Genomic DNA, 18,501 nt, shown 5'->3' with positions numbered 1-18,501 from the left:
GGGATGGGATGGGATGATATAGGATGGTTGTAATAAAGATGAGTTTAGGAGTCATACCAGCTGGTTCTGGTAATGGCAATGCCATGGCTAGTGCTATCCTTCATAGAGTAGGGTAAGGAGATGATACAGAAATGGGATGGGATGATATAGGTTGGTTGTAATAAAGAATGGTTTAGGAGTCATACCAGCATGCTCTGGTAATAACCTGTGCAGTACCATCCTTCATAGAGTAGGGTAAGGAGACGGGACTGGACATGATAGGAAAAGAGAGGACCTTTGGAGAAGACAAGATTACCACAGTACAGATTCTTTCATGTGCCATGCAGCACATCCTGATAAGCCTTTTTTTAGCCCCAGTCTTGTAGATTAGGATAAAGAAATGAGATAGGACTTGGTATGGCATGTGTTAGAATGAGATGGAACAGGACGGTGGAAAAGTCATGTGACATGATTAAGGGGAATGAGTCACATGTCGGCAATCATTTACATCATTTTATTGTCGTTTACGAATGCTACATTTTGATGCAAACCCCATAAAGATCAGAACAATAAACAATTTATCAATGGCTGAAAACATAAAACAAAATAATTTGAACCCTGTTTTTGCCAACATCTCAAAAACAATATTAGCGACATCAGACTCATTCCCCTTGATCATGTCACATATGTCTTCCGCCTTCATGTGTCATAAAGTAGGTCCTGGTAAATGTCAGAGGTAGTGGTATTTTATACACATATAACATGATTTGAAGGGAAATAGTGAAAACTATTGGCTCTGAAGTGTTGGCTGATTTTGACTACTTTCCCATGCCTGCAAGCTTACGCAAACATGGGAAGTAGTCAAAACATTGCACACAGATGCTGGCACAATTTATCATTGAGAAATCAGGATTGCCTAATGAATTTTTATGAGATAGTAATATCTTTATAGACTAAGTGCATAGATTACCTGGTGGTGAATAGGATGTACACGGGACAAGATGGGGTAGGCAAGAAATGGTATTATCTGCAGTACTATATACATGTAGGTTCTAGCTATGTGATACATGTACATTCTGTCGGCCGGCATGACGTCATCACTTGCGATGGATCGCTTCTTCCCATTGGTTGCTTTTGTCGAGATTTGGCTATTCCATCTGGCCCCCTCGGACACGAAGGGGACACTTACCGTTGCACTCTATAGAGGAAATCATAAAACATGCCATAAAATAGATACCTCTTGATGAAACAATTCCAAAAGTTTGACTTCTTAAAATAACCAAGGCAAATTGGTATTTTCTGTGCTGAGAAACTTGATGTGAAATGACAGGCACTGCATAAACCAATAGGGATTTCGGGAGGGTGTCCCCTATGACAGAGGTGAGAAGTGGGTAAGTGCAATGGATCGATCAAGTTGCAACCCAGACCGAGAGAATATAGGTTCTAGCTCTGATATGCAGCAGGTTCCAGTAATCTAAAGAGAAGTGTCATATCTTTCATAACAGCATTGTAGCAATCCAATTTGAATGACTTGCGATGGCAAACTTGGTGAAAAATTATGTTTATTGAATGACTTGTCCCAATTTGGAGTCTATTTGGTCTTGATGCTTTAAACTTGAAGATGAGACATGCCTATAGTTTGAGATGCCTCAACTTGATACTGTATCCAAAATAATTTAACTTGATGTCCAGTGATTGAACTCATCTCAACTTGTGAAACACCTGCTTCATGGGCTATAGTTAGATATGATTGAATGGGAAGAATACTGCAATGGAATGGAGAGGAAGAGTCAAGTATGTTTCTGATGAGCAAAATATATTGTTTTCTTGTGACTTGCACACTCCAGTCCAGTGACCATTCAAAATTTTATCGTAATATGAATGTAATGTGTGATATGCTTACAGCAATGCCCTCAATTTTTCTTAATTTTTTTACTTTTTGCATGATTGTAATTATACCCAATGGTGACTAAAATATATATGGAAAACTAAGCCTGAAATGCTTTCATTGTAATTACAGTAAAAGAGCATTTCATTCGCCACTTCCCACAGTTAAGCGATTAAGTGATTTTCTTTCATTTTACCCCAGTATTTTAGCTTAAAAATAATCAGAAAACCTCCTTGACAGTTGTTACTAATATAATCTGCTTGGTAAAGAATAACAAAATTCAAATTTGACCAAAATCATACATTATGGCTTTAATTACATTTTGCTGCTCATATCCAGACACTTTTTATTTTCATTTTATTTTCCTAAATCAACCTGTTTAAGTGCAATTGTCATTTTTTAGTTATAAATATATTTCCCGGAATGAATCAATTAAAGCATTTGTTGGCATTTTATATTGGCCATATGGTGCCATATGTTTAATGGATTTGTTATGAATGGTTCAGAAATATATGGGAAACTGATGTATTGTTTAATATTATGTGCATTGTGCATGCATGAATGGTCTAAACGAATTGTTAAAAAAAAAAATCGTACTGGAACGGTTATAGCGCAGCTGCCTTAAGTGTCTTTGTGATTTGGTCGACTTACATGTACCATACAAAATGTGTCCAATGCTGGGAAACAGAGCCAAAATCAGGACAACTTCCTTTGTGTTTCATTGTTATAGGTGCATGGAGGAGTCATTGACTTTTTGTTATTCCCAGGAATAATAAGTTGGCATGGGAAAATAAAAGTTGATTTTGTTTTCTGAGAGGAGATACCTATTCCATTTGTATTGTAACTTGTGCATCAATGTTGAATTCTGCCTTCTTGGCAATAGAACTTTTTCAGGAGGACGTTTTTGAAAAACACAGATATTGGAACACACTGATCATGCATGACCATTAAAATATTTCTTATCAATATCTGGCAATTGTTATCCCACCATCCAGACGACGTACACTGCATTAAATACACTGTCAAGTAAGAGCAGCACAGTACATAATAATTTGGTGAGAGCCAGATGTTTTCACTTTTCATGCAATATCAGCTGAATTTACATTAATGTAGTTAAATGTCATTCTTTATATTTCACAAAAGGAAACCTGCTATTAGCACAACAGATGTTTACAATTATCATTCAATTTTGACATTAGAGAGTAGGCAATGTATATGTATAAAACATATATAAAACATGAAATTTTGATAAAAAGTTCACCACAAACTTGCATCAGCTATCAACCCATTTTGTCACATGACATGTCCAAGACTATGGCATCATGTGACAATCAAGATAAGTAACATTGGTTAGAAAAAGACACAAGTGTTGTGTCAAAAGCTCAAACAAGTGACCTGAGCATAAAGGTTTCAACCTCAATCCAGTAAATGTTGATATTGTTTGTTTCCTGCATGACTCAATTAAATCTACTATTTCGATAATGATTTAGCAAAATGGACACAATAGCTGGTTTTGGTTACATGTACACTATAAGATTCCTATTGTGGCCCGACTGCACAGGTACACTGTTGCTATAAAGTACCTGACAGGTACACACAGAGTACGTACACAATACCAATGCTGCTACTGTATAGGACCCACCAGCAGTGGTACTGCACTGGTGTTCCCCTGGTACTGCACAGTACCAGCCAAGTACCTTAGCTACGGTGAACCTGTGCAGATGCCCGGGGGGGCACTCCAACTTTGGAGGTGACGCGTATGTAGGGCTGTTAAGACCCCCTTTTCAGCAACGCTGTCACCCAAAGACCCCATATTTTTTTATGAACACATATGCTCTGTCACCCGAAGACCCCCTATTTTTCCATTTGATCTGTCACTCAAAGACCCTTGCAAGTTCAATTTGAACAGGAACTTTCATTTATCACTGATTTTGTTACTTATTTTGAAATTTTTTGAACATATTTTTTACATTTTGCTCTCACCGAATGCCCCTTAGTGCGAAAGTGCCAGCCCTACACCTATATCCATTTCATATTGAAGTGCCCTCCCCCCAGGTGCAGATGGCCCCAATAGGAATCATGTAGTTTAGTTAGGTGCACCAAACTGACAATTAAAAGACACAAAATCTTTGTTAAATGTTGTAGTTGGGGCTATCAAAATCAGGAAGTGGAAGTAGCATGAGACTTATGATATTATAATATTATACAAATATTGAATGTTAAGAATATTTTCATGGCTTTGCTTTGCCAAGTTGAATGGAACAGGCCATATTTTACCAAAAGAAAATATAATCTTTCCATTGAGTGAACAAAAACATTCAATATTTTGTTTTATACAACTCTTATATAAATTCCTTTTCTTCTGCTTAATTTCATTGATCACTAGGACAACAAAATGAATTAAAAATAATAAATTATATTATTCTAGAAGCAGCACCCACACCAATAATTGGTGAGTCAAAGTGATTACCCTGCGAGAAACTTGCGCTATAGACGCGTGTTTAGTAGCGTTGCCATGGTAGCACCACATGAGTGCAATGGAAAGTATACTATTCCACTAAAATGAGAGTATTTTAAAATAGCAAAAATAATTGGTCAATCAAAAAAGTTGCCAATCAAATGACAAGAATCTTTGAATTCTAATTAAATTGTGACAAATCCACTATAAAACCACTTTTCAAAGGTATTTGTGAATAATGCATTCTACAAACACAAGTTAACCCTTTGAACCCGACGAGCCTTCATAGCGGCTCACGGTAACCTGTACCGTAGTCCCGATGAGCCGCTATAGAGGCTTCTACCATGGTGTGTCAAAAACCCGAAGAGTCGCTAAAGCGGCTCACGTAACATCAATTGCGATATGTTTTGTTTACATCGGAATCCTTTGGCTATCTGGGAGACAGGGGTTCAGGGGTCGGAGACCTTTTCTTTTGGCCTGACTGGCAATGTGGTAGGGCAGGGTTCAAAGGGTTAAATTAAATAGTCGAGCAAAGTAACAAAGCTATCAAATTAAAATTATTTTGTTCTGTTTATTGTTTGTTTGTGGCACTTTAAGACCCTTGAGGGAACTGACTGACTGTTAACAATTTGTACATTTTCCTGTCCATTTCCCATATATACGATGCATTTATATCACATGCTTGTCTCTCAAGACACCAGATCGACACACAGTTGCTTTGGAATTTTCCATGGTTTAAAAAAAGTGACAAAGGAATAGATAATACTAATATCATTTTCCAGTTGCTTGAATAATGCTAGTTGACATTGACAATGTGAGTGAGATAACTATATTTAACCTTAACATGCACTGTGTCATACAGCTTGTGACATTTACTATGGGCACTTTGCCAATGACATAAATTTTAATCAATTTCAATAACTTCCTCTTAAAATGGTCATTCGTCAGCAGAATCAACACATGATCTTGAAGTGGGAAAAAGGTTGTCATAATGTCTAATTATAGTGACATCGTTCACACATTTTTCGCACATGCATATATATATAAGGCAAAAAAAAAAATTGTTGTGTTGCCCTCAACCGTCCTACCTAAATCCTGAAAAATCAGAATTACGCAATTTTTTTTTTTTTTTTGAATGATGATTTTTATAGATTCGTACTTAAAATTAATATTTTATTGTAAGACTAGTCTTTAATTGTTGTCTAACAGGTATCCAGAAGTCAAAATTGACAAATGTCCCCTAATTGAACAAGCATTATTTAATATTTGAGGGATTTTTAAAAACTGAAGGTTTAAAAAAATAAAAGAAAATAATAAAAAAATAATCCGACCGTCCTACCCAAATTTCCCATTTTTCCACTTGAGGGCAACACAACAATATTTTTTTTTGGCCTAAGCAGTAAGGATATAACAAGTTTCTATTTACAGGTTAATGACCTTTGCATCAGTTGTTTTGAGGGTATTGTGAAAAATCTAGACATTTTGCTTTTGAACCAAGGGGCATTTATAGATGAAAATAGTTTTTTAGCGATTAAAATAATATATAAAATAAGAATGAGAATAAAAGATAGGAATTATTTTTACTCTCTACTCGTGTCATAGATTATAGGCATGTCCAATATTTTATCGTTGTGGATACCAGTCAGCCAGCATCCACTACTCGTGACATGATAGTAGATAGTGATCTATGACACGATAGTAGATAGTTAAAATAACAAATTGAATCTCTTATTATTTAATAAAAATACATTGGAGCCCAAATCCCCAATTGATGTACCATATACATATAAGTTAATTATCAATACTATTCTAAAATGTTGGAATATTTATTTTTTCGTTTATACAGAGAGAATTATCGCAAGAACGCCATCATGCATGCAGCTTTTATATTAACCAAGCCTGGGAGTCATCCTCTGGATCTCATCAGCGTGCAAACTGACACTCTACAAGTGATCTCATTCTTAGCGGTCGCTTGGGGCATCATAGCTGATATAGACATAGAGAGTGAACGGTACAGATTCCTTGGCGCGGCAAGATTCACCTTTGGCGCGTTTGTCAGAATCATAAACCTCCGTCACTACCATGGAAAGTTGACGTATCTTCCGGTGGACGATCCAAGTAAGTATCAGATTAGTAAATCGTCACGGATATACCCGAAGGATAACGATGATGAAACCATTCATGATGATGATGAAATACAACGACAGCACATGACGCGTCATCACAGCACCTACCAGATGAAGGCAGATGAATTACCGGAAATGACCGCCCGCAGTATGCCAAGACATTTAACAGTGACGCAAGGTCTATCATTACAAGGTGATGACGAGTTCTCTTTCAAAGACAAATTCATCCGAGAAGACTTGGATTCCAATGGCTTCACAAAACATCCGTCAAGTGAAGAGGGTGATAGTGGCGTAAACATATCCAACGGTAGTCCCCGTGAGCTTTCATCATCCACTGGAAATACATCATCGCCTTGTTTAACAGATTCTAGTGGTTCTGGTGAGGGAACAATCGAGACGCTTCTGCCAGCTTTGTCAGAACCTGTTCCTTCAAATTGGGAAACCTTAGAAGGAGATTTTGTGGGTATTGTCATTACCTATATGTCACATTTGTCACAAGATGTCATGGCCTGGCCCGATAGAGAATTTGATGAAGGTTGTTTGTCTATACAATACCTCAAGTGCCCTGTCACAAGAAAGAACTGTTTGGATCTCATGGAAGCCTTTACTGATGGATCCCACATTGAGAAGGACTTGGTGCAAGTTTTATATGCACGTGCGTTCAGGCTAGAACCAATGACAGAGTCTGGAATCCTCACCATAGATGGGGAAAGAATAGACTATGGCCCCATCCAAGCCGAGGTAATACCCAATCTGAAAGGGAAAGTCCTAACGCCAGCACCAAGATAGAGAGGGTGGTATTAGTCCTGAATGAGGAGACTTTTGATGTCCACTACATGTGTCAAGTCTGGAAATTGTGATGTATGGAGTATTTGGTCACTCTTATTATTTAGTCCCATATGACCGTCCTTGAAACGTATATATATATTTGTAAGATAGGCTTTCGATTTGTCCAGTTGAACAATCCTATGAGGCTGTAATGAAGAATATCTGAGATATTTGGAAGCATTTGTTTCTATCAAGAATGATGACAATATTGATGCAAGAAAATCTTGTCTGTAAATGAGTAGTCTCTCTCGCAGTCTTGATTATTTGCATGCATCAAATTTCATTAATGATGACTTGATATTAGCAGATAAAGAGACCATGTGATGAGAGCAAGATGTTATGTATTCAGTACGCACCAATGATGTTAAAAAAATGCAAGATACTGTGCAATATGTGATTTGTGTGTGATCAAGCTTACGTAACCTTTGACCCAAATTTGCTGTATGGGACTTGTGTATGATCAGCACATGTGTCGTCTTATCCAGCTATACCTAGCACCTTTCAACATATCTGCATGAACAATGGGCTATTCCAGTTGAAATTCATGTACCCCCTATGGAAGACATGACCTTAAATCTTCCACACAGGGAGTGTGAAATCTACATCCACTGTGTGGGAGATTAAGGTCATGCCATCCATAGGGGGTGTGTGGATTTCAACTGTAATAACCCAATACCACATTAACATGTGCCCTCAATTGTGCATAACCCTTTTATCCATGCAATGACCCAAGGACTTTTGCGGAATTTATAATGGAATCGTCAAAAATCATTCAATTTAAAATTAGCTTAATCTCTGTCTGCATGCACAAAATGGATTCCGCAGAGCACAAATCACTTAGAAATCAGGTGAGCATGGCAATATTACACACCTGTCTTGCAATTGATCTGTTTACGCTATCTGGTCTGTGACTTCTTGATAGCTCATCTTGCAATCCTATGGATGAAATCGCATCTCAATACCAAAATTCTGCATGTGTCATCATGTCTTAAAAAGTTGAGCACTCTGCATGTTTATAGTGATATTCTGTGTCTTCCTCTTCATAGTCTGCCTTCTCTATAGTTGCCTTTCCCAGTGCAACCATAGCCCAATACCAATCCTCTGCAATGTCATTACGTTGTGATAGTCAAGCACCCTGCATGTTTATAGTGATATTTTCTATCTTTCTCACCATATTTTGCCTTCTCTATCGTTACCCAGTGCTATCCTATGGATGAAACCGCAGCCCAATACCAAACTTCTGCAATGTGATCATGTTGTGATAGTCAAGTACCCTGCATGTTCATAGTGATATTCTATGTCTTTCTCACCATATTCTGCCTTCTCTATTGTTACCTTCCCCAGTGTTTCTTTGTGACAAATGTGACTTATAGGCTCTGTCTTTACCTGCAGCTTCTCTGTACTTTATTTTTGTAGCAGCCAACTAGACACTCAGCTCGAACAATAGTTTGATTAGAGTTCCTTGCAGCTCAGACCCCCAACCCAAAATTAGTCAGTTAGTCAGTAGAGATTTTATTTATTATCTATTAGTGTAGATATTCCAAAATCTGCAAATTTTCACATGCATGAATAAAACTACAATTTTGCAGTCAAATTGCATGGTTTGTGGACTGCTGGCCATCATTTTCCCAAACAGTGATGGATGGGGGATGCATTACCACCAAAATAAATCAATAAAATAAAATAATCTTTGTGCCCGACCACCGACCATACTTTTTGAGCAGCAGGGAATCCTAACCAAACATTTTTTCCACAGCCTAAGCAATGGGCTATTCCAGATGAAATCTATACACCCCCTATGATAAGCAGAAAACATGACTTTAATCAACCACACCAGGAGTGTAAATCAAGTGGAGTTACCCATTACCCAATTTGAAATTCACATTCCCTTTGTAGGGGGTGTATTGATTTCATCTGGAATAGCCCAATTGTAGGTTCTTGGTGGATGATCATAATCAGCCTAAATGATAAAACTGATGACAAACCCAGAATGCCATAAACATGCACCTCCCGGATTATTGCAAATTATTTAATAGTGCAACTCATTTTTTTGTAAGTATCTTTTGTTTTCAGGGAGATTGTGTGTGTGATGTTTTAATTTTGAAATTTATTTGTATTTAGGTCTAGCTTCAGATATATTTTGTAAAATCTTTGATCCTGCCTATGTGTAAGCAATGGGCCATTCCAGTTAAAATACCTGCACCCTGCACCCTATGAAAGACATGTCCTTTATCTTCCACACATGGAGTGTAAATTTCAATGGGACTACCTGAATAGGTGACTCCGTTTGAAATCTACAATCCCTATGTGGAAGATTAAGATCATGTCGTGCATAGAGGGTGTATGTATTGCAGCTGGAATTACCCAATATTATGAAAATGATTGCCAACTTTCAACTGGGGTGGGTTAAGTTTATTAACGGTAATAGTAGCCCAAGGTTTAAAACTTGTACGATTTCTCAATTTTAACAGTGTTTTTAAACACTTACTAGTACTTTATGAATCACATTCAGGGTCAGAGTTTAAAGAAACTTTGATGGTGATTGAACTTGGATATGTAGTAAATTATAGTAAACTACCCCAAACATGCCGCAATCAAGTTTGCTTTTGCTACTTTACATGGGAACCTTATGTTATGACATGTCAGGCATATCATGTATATTGCCATGTAGACCAATCAACATTTACTATTGTAACAATAATTTGCCGCTAAAAATGCACATGTATGTAGTATTATAATTTGGTTTGTACATTGTGTACATGTATGTATATTCTTGTTATTCCATAAAATGTGTGTGTTTTTGTGCATAATTGGCTATTCTGCTTCCCAAGTATGTATAAGTATGCAATTGTTAGAAATCCGGGGAATCTTCCCCAGTATATTGATATAATCTTTTCCAAAATGTTAGTTATAATACATCTTTAAGGAAAGAGTGATTAATTTTGTTTCACAAATTTGTTTCCAACTCTCTGCAGTCTGCACTGCACTGCAACTCATTTGCATTGTTGTTCTCTCTTTAGTTATGTTACATTCTAATGAAATGTAGAAAGTTGGGAAACCTTGTGACCATGTTAGCACAATGCTACGGTATTTCTGCTAATTTCCAGATCCTCACAATCAATTAAATGTATATTATTTAACTTGAAAAAGAGAAGAGGCTTGTCATCTCAACTAAAAAACAAATGTAGAAAAGAATGAATTTAAACTCACCAGAATATATTTTCAGATAATATTAGAAACTGATTTTGTCATCAGTGGATAGTGGTGTGGAAGACACTGAGATCGGTGTTTCTAGAACTTCTCTGTCTTGTAAGATGGAAAGGGAATAAGGCCCGGAATAAGGTACAAGAGAACTTGGGGAGCAGTTCAAATGATCATGATTAGGAGGGATTTGCACCCTCCCAACTCACCACCTCAAAGGGGCAACTTTATGAGAACTTCCAGAAATGCCAATCTCACTCACCACTGAATCTACATACTAATAGAAGGAATCAGTGCTCCCAAAATAATGGACCATTTCAGTTTAAATCCATACACCTATGGAAGACTTGATCTTAAGCCCACTCACAGGGGGTATTTCAAATAGAGTCACCCATTCTGTAACCCCATTTGAAATTCACACTCCTTGTGTGGAAAGAATAAGGTCATGTCTTCCATAGGGATGTATGGATTTCAACTGGAATAGCCCAATCTGGGAAAACAATCTGGTGAAGATTCTAGCAGTCGCAGCTAGTGGCAGAAAAATATGTTATGCCAGCAGCAATTGAACAATTCTACTAGTGTTCAGTTGAGGCTGGCGACTGTCATTATAAAATTACATTGAAATTAAGTTGTAGCAACGTGAGGATGGGATATGTGTGTCATACAAACTTACTACAGTCATTGCTTCTTTTTAATGATACAGACATTAGCTTAATATGTGAGCCTTTCTTCTTTTGTATGTACATGATTTATTTAGTAGTCTGTATCAGACAGATATGTTAGACCTGGCTTGAATTAAGTTGGGCTATTCCAGTTAAAATCCATACACCCCCTACGGAAGACATGACCTTATTCTCCCACACAGGAAGTGTAGACTTCAAATGGAATTGCCCATTCAGGTAGTCCCATTTGAAATTCACACTCCCTGTGTAGGAGATTAAGGTCATGTATGGGGGTGTATGGATTCCAACTGGAATAGCCCAATGCAATATTGAACAAATGAGTATTTTCAGTTGATATTTCTGCATGGTTGTATAAAACATTTCTCTAATTAAAACACGGTGGCTTACGATGAGGAAACATCTTGGTGCAATATCATCCATTCGGAGAAAAGTCAAGGTTGAAATTGCTTTCAACTTTACACATGTATATCATGCAATTATTCTTGTATGTCTGTATCTGACCAATTTATAAATTGATGTTAGATTCTATAAATGACACAAAATGTGTCATAAAACATGTATATAGTGTGTCATAATCAGTACTTGCCTTATCCATACTTTATGATGAGCTTGTGTCCAAATTTAGAAGTCATTGCGTACATTTATACAAATAATCTGATCCAATCAGACCAAAGGAGGGAATTTTGACAATTGACTTGTTATCACCATCAACTTACGAGGTAACTGAGGCATAAAGTTGTTGAAACCCTGATATGGTTACAAAGTCATAAGCGTTTATATTGGCAATTTTTCTTACGTCTTTTTACTCTGTATTTTTTGCCTATTGCTCATATTCATAATTTCTACCTTTGGTCTGATTAGATCAGATTGTGTCGTTGGGCAAGAAAAGCCTCCTAAGTGTCATTGGGCCCTGATCATGTTTAAAGCAAAACATCTTATGTTACATGTGTAACCGGTTGGCAGTTTTGTTTTAAATATGTTTAAGTGCCACAAACACATGTACGAGGTTTTTCCTGCCCAATGATGTTGTGTCACATGTAGAGTAAGACAAGCAGATAGAGGCTGATTTTTAAAAATGTGACACAGTCAAGGGAAATGAGTCGGATGTCGCTAATACTGATTTTGAGATAATAACAAAGAAAGTGTTAAAATTCTTTTGTTTTATATTGTTTTAAGCGATTGATTAATTGATGTAACTTCGCAAAAAAAAGTCGTATCAACATGGGGTTTTCAGTTTCTGAAAGGTCTAAATGTCCTCTTTAGAATCCTCTGTAAAACTCATTTTCGACCAGGGTCGACATGTGACTCATTCCCTTGATCATGTCACAAATTAAATAAACTATCAAGTGTCTGCATTTATATTTATGATGACAAGCACTACAGGCTCTAATCAATTTGGCTTCTCCAAGATGGTAGCATGCGAGATCAAAGGTGGTGTATCTGTATGGCACAGTCACTTTGCGTCACATCAGTTGCTACATATACACCGCATGTGCGTGTGTGTATCTCACGCGGACGTTACTGTCTTGAGGATGCCAAATAGACTATAGGAGCATTAGTGTCAGCTGTTGGTCTTCACCATATATATGTATATTAAATATTAATTGCCTTGGATTGGTTGAAACATTTACAGTGACATTTTGATGTATTATGTGTTGAATATGAGGAGTTTCCCCTTTCAGTTTAACATTCCAACATATGGGCCAATATCCAGAACAAATGTTAATCCTATTTATTTTCCCCCGAGTAGCCATAAATCACTGAAATATAACGCTTGTCTTTTGAATAATGAAGCAGGGATTGGGGTTTGAAAATAACAGGCATGGTACAAATTGCACTTCTGGAAATGTTAAGGCAGGCTGTCAGGTGTGCTATTAAATTGCACTCGCTAAGAAGTTTAAGAATTGAGGTGTGCTATAAATCACACTCAGACAGGCGATTTAAGGTGTGCGATCACACTCTCGTGCCTTAAACTCAATCCCTGATGAAGAAATTACCTGTGTGTAAATATGGTGTGATGGAGGGAAAAGAGAGGGTATAATGATCAAATTGATAATTCCAGAAAGCCTCTGTGATAGAAACGGAGAATATGCCATTGTTGATACACACATTGTTACACACACTCTTGACCAGTCAAATGTAGGCAGTGGTAATGTGTGCAACAGTGTGACATTCTGGGTTTTATAAATGTTGTATTTAAAATGAGTCGGATGTCGCTAATTGATTTTGAGATATTGGGAAAAAAATGTTAAAGGTGAACCTCATTGAAAATAAAGTTATATATCAATGGAAAGCTTATGATGCCAGGAAGCAGAAAAGAATATTTTTTATTTGCCTAACGCACCAGGACAGACATAATCTCCATGCAAAGATTGGATATTGGCACCCCCTAAATTACAAAACGAAATCGTTCAAATTGAGGCGCTTTTCGATGATGACGTCAGCATGGGGACACACAGTTACTTCCGGGTTTGATTGTAAACACAATGTCCGTGTATTACTGTGGCATGCATCGGGCCAATGCAAGAATTCAGTCATTGTCAACTTACTTTACATGAAAAATATCTTCAATAAAATAAGAATAACATGAAGGAAATATCATGATCAAATCAAGAATGAAGTTCCTGAATAAAGTGTGTGGATTTAAAAATGGGAAAAGTGCTGGCCGGGGTGATTTGGGATAGGCCAAGCTATCCACGATATGCATAGGGAATATTTACAGTAAAGCACGAAGAGCGAAGATTCGCCGAAGAACCGGAATGAAAACAGATTGCAAAAAATAACTGCTAGTGCTACCAGTTCAGATCGTCACACCAAATTGAGATGAACTTATCACAATGAGAAAATGAAGGCATAGAATAAGGTACATGTACAGGATTTTTAATTATTTCTTAGCTTTACAACCGGTCATAGCCGGTCATGTATGATAAGCGAACTCGTATATAGATACATACGGGATGAGCTCAGCTCAGTGACTGACTGAGTCTCACTACGCCGAGTGTTCAGTATCCGCGACTGTACTGTACTTGCAGACAAAATGACTGATTTGATATTCACATTCTGATATTTCCAACTTATTGCTACTTTATCAGCAAAATTTATTCCTGTAAATGTTCCAAATATAAGGGAGCGATTGATCAAATCTCCTGACAGCGCAAGTGCTACGAGGAGGGCGAAGCCCCAAGCGAGTCGCTGTGTTTGTGCATATCCGTCCCTGCCATTTCTTCAGCATCCAGCAGCAATTTACGCATCGTGTTCGGTAATCCATAAAACATGAATGTTTCACTTTTTCAGTACCGTACAATGATTGTACTATCATTAAAGAATCGTGACACAAGTGACAATATTTTAATTTTATTCAGATTTCAGAATTCCATCAAATAACGGTCTACTAAGCCTAAATTGTATTTATTTTATAATAAAGTATCTGCCGATTATCTGTTTCTTTCAATCGCGATTGTGTGGAAAGAATGTATTACCGCAATGCGCTAAATATGAAAACCTTTATATGGGCTGGATTTGATGAAATCGGCGGTTTTTTATTATTTTTTTGATTACTTCAAGACAATATTTTTTTAAATCAGATATTTTAAAATTAATCAAGAATAGGGAATGTCACAAACAAGTATTTAATTTGTTATTCGATCATGTTTATTCAGTCCATGACATGAACGGTAGCAGCTAGCATTTGCGCATGGGATTGATCCCAGCGCGAAATTCAAACTCAATTACCCAGTTATACCCAGAGTTATGACTGATTTTGTCAAAAAGTTACGGAAAATTTATGTGTTGACAATAATTCTATTATTTTTAATATAGAAGGAACCAGCAACTTGAAGATTCCTCTAATTTCAAGCTTTATTGTAAAAATCAGACTTGCCGGGCAGCTTGCAAAGTACAGGAAGCAAGTCTTGTTTACATGTTTCGAGTAGGATCACGTGACTCACGAACCCTGAGCTTACGTCACGAGCATTCTCAAGGTCATAGGCGATTGATTTGGGTGCTTTTTGGGCGCCTTAAAAAGACCAAAAATTCAATTATTTTTTTTATTTTTCAGCTTTATTGGCCATCAAAAAAATCGGAAAAAATAATTTTTAGTATCCTGACATCATAAGCTTTCCATTGATATATAACTTTATTTTCAATGAGGTTCACCTTTAAAATTCTTTTATTTTTATATTGTTTTCAGCGATTGATAAATTTACGTACATGTAACTTTCAAAGCAAAGTTGTATTAACACAGGGTTTTCAGTTTCTGAAAGCTTTAAATATCCTCTTTAGAAACATGTAAAACTCATTTTCAACCAGGGTCGACATGAGACTCATTCCCCTTGATCATGTCACAGTCATATTGTTGGTTATTTAATCTGGTAGTTGATTGGAAAGCTTAGAATAATTATGTTTGAAATGTATTTTATTGTATTTTATTCTACATTTTTGCTTTTATCTCAATTTCAAATTAGCCGTCCTTTGGCCTCCATGGACCAGATTGTGTCATATACATTGTATTACATGTTTTATTACATGTAATTTTTCTTTTTTCATTTATAAACCACATCACTTTCAGTTGATTCTGGTATAAAAATCAGGCATGAACATTTTTTGTTATTGTTTTCAGTGTTTTTCAGATTATTTCTGAGTCAAATACACAGAAATGGTAAAAAAAACATGGTTTTCAGTGTTGTTTTTTTCAAGATCAGTTTTCATGCCTGAAAAATTGGTAATTTTCCCTAACCAAACTTGAGAACCTACTCCAGAGTCTTTACTATCCATTCTGACATACATTTGTAGAGAGGTGAGATTGGTAATAATTGTGACATTTTTGTCCCCTATTTTTGGTATTTGACTGTGAGCCAACTATGCCTCAATTTACCTTTTAACTGGAATCTGACAAATTTTGTCACTTTCGTATGAAATCAGATAAGTTTTGATATGAGTAGACAGTGTACTTTCTTAATATGAAAGGTTTTATAGTATGGCATTACAATAATACTATGCATGCAAGTTGATACTGCAATCTAGAGTATAGCGATCATGATACCATATAGTATTTGTGGAAATGCTAATTGCAGATGCTTAAAAACATGCCACTATACATGTAATGTATTTGCCACCTGTGTACATTGATAGTAAAGCTTATAGTGCATCCTAGGTGTGGTTTATTACATATACAGATGCTATCAAGTTATTTCTAATTTTAAATGCAGCATGTGGACACTAGAAGTCAAATTGTTGTTAGATTGAACAAAAAGTGTCTGTATTGCAAAAGAAAATATATCAGCAAAGGTAATCAGTTGATTGCCACAGACAATCCAACTGATTGTGATGAATGTACTTCTAAAAATAGAAAGTCTCCATTTGATAAGGTCGTCATAACTCTGGACATACTTTTAGAAAATAAAAGCAATACAACTGATAAGAACATGAGGAGAGTTTTGTTAGCTATAGTATGATGTCAAATTTGTGTGAAAACAAATCCAAATGACTGAGAAATTAATGATTCAAACACATTACACAGTGTGAAATTGCATATCCTAATATGTTTCATTCACTTGAAGTCAGTGGCGGTCCTGCTATCTATCGGTTACTGACCATGCTAATGAGAGTATTTTACTTGTCGATATCCATTCAAACCTATCCTTTTACACAGTAAATCACACTGCAACTTTTTGAATCGCATCAAGTGTCATTCACTCATTAATTAATTTCTTGGTCATTCTGATTTCTTTTTAAACAAGTGTGATATCATATTGCAGCTAACAAAATTCTCTACACATTCATCTGGATTTTATTGCTTTTAATTGATTGTGCTCTTGAGATACGAGTGTCCAGACAAGTGAGGACTTTAGTTTTTGGTTCTTTTAATATGTCAATGTGCTATTCCAGTTAAAATCCATACACCCCCTGTGGAAGACATGACCTTAATCTTTCCCACAGGGAGTGTGAATTTCAAATTGAGTTACCTGAGTGGATAAGTCCATTTGATATCTACACTCCCTAAGATCATGTCTTCCACAGGAGTTGTAAGGAAAGAAAAGCGCGTACCGTACCTAAATTTGCCACTAACATGAGTTTTCATAAGTTTGTATATCTATGAGACTGATTTCTGTTAGCACATTATGAAGTTTGTATTCTATGTTACGATGAGTTGCCTTAACATATTTTGTGATGACTATTTACCTTTACATATTTTGTACATCACTGCATAAGTTGAGAATTGCTTGATTAATTAATGTAATTAATGTATCAATGAACTATTCCAGTTGAAATCCATATACCTCCCTATGGAAGATATGACCTTAATATTCCACACATGGATTATGTATTTTAAATGTAGTTACCTGAATGGGTGACTCCATTTGAAGTCTACACCCTGTGTGTGTGTAAGATTAAGATCATGTCTTCCAGGGGGGATATGGATTTCAAATGAAATAGCCTAACATAACAATTGGCACTGAGATTAAGTGAGGCTGTCACTTCACTTCAGCAGAAATAATGCATTGCTGGTTTTTGAAACTGGAAGTTTACATAATTTCTTAGCCATAGATGTATAAGCTGTTTTGCAAAAGGTAAATTTCATGCTTGATTTGTATATTCTGTACAGCTGAATGTTTGAGCATTTCCAGTTACTACTGCAAACAAACGATCAGCAGAGCGTACAGTACGCGTTCCTGTACGACATAGGCTTTGGGTTGTTCCAGGATACGTAATGACATGATAATTTTAGTCAAACTGACTTCCGGTAGAGAAACACAGGATCCACATATTGAAGTGACAATTAACTATAGTTGTTGCTTGAAAGTGGTGATTCAAACAATGATCTTGGTATAAATACATCTGTAGACTTTGGTTTGAAGTTCGGTTGAAATAATACAACTCATACATGTACAGTATGTCACCCAATTAAGACAGTTCACATGATATCAGAGAATATGACACTCATTTTGAAAATTGACCAAAATTGAATAAAATTCAATAAATGTATTCCAGTGTAAATTTCTGTTGGTGTCATTGAGGTGAAAATTTTTCTTTCATGACATCTGAAAAACGTGATCATGTTCATGTTTATTGTATACAATGTTAGTTATTAAAATTATCCGAGGTATGCATGTAATTTGGTAAGCACTATAAACAAATAATGTTTGTACTAATGTTAAAGCAAAGCCCTGGTGTACTATATAAATGAATCTTTTTATTGGAGAGAATATATTTTGAAACAACTTTGTATATTAACTAGTCTTAATTAGGATAAGTAGACCCCTTTTGTACATTGAATGCAAATTACGCAAACAGTAGACCTGCCAGAATGTTACATGTATGTGTTGTCAAGCTGTTAAT

General features: G+C 36.3%; 1 protein-coding gene across 1 annotated transcript in view; it reads left to right on the top strand.

The window, feature by feature from the left end:
* Positions 1-9,480, top strand: part of LOC140156730 (sphingosine kinase 2-like) — a 48,472-nt gene extending 38,992 nt beyond the window's left edge. Inside the window, exon 5 of the mRNA XM_072179670.1 lies at positions 6,172-9,480. Coding sequence (XP_072035771.1) covers positions 6,172-7,240 — 1,069 coding nt within the window. The 3' untranslated portion in view covers positions 7,241-9,480. The remainder of the gene's footprint in view (positions 1-6,171) is intronic.
* The last annotated feature ends 9,021 nt before the right edge of the window (positions 9,481-18,501 follow it).

This window comes from Amphiura filiformis, chromosome 7 (genome assembly GCF_039555335.1).
Source record: "Amphiura filiformis chromosome 7, Afil_fr2py, whole genome shotgun sequence".
Classification (NCBI taxonomy): Eukaryota; Metazoa; Echinodermata; class Ophiuroidea; order Amphilepidida; family Amphiuridae; genus Amphiura; species Amphiura filiformis.
Note: the sequence above shows the minus strand (reverse complement) of the source record. Positions and strands in the feature narration are given on the sequence as shown.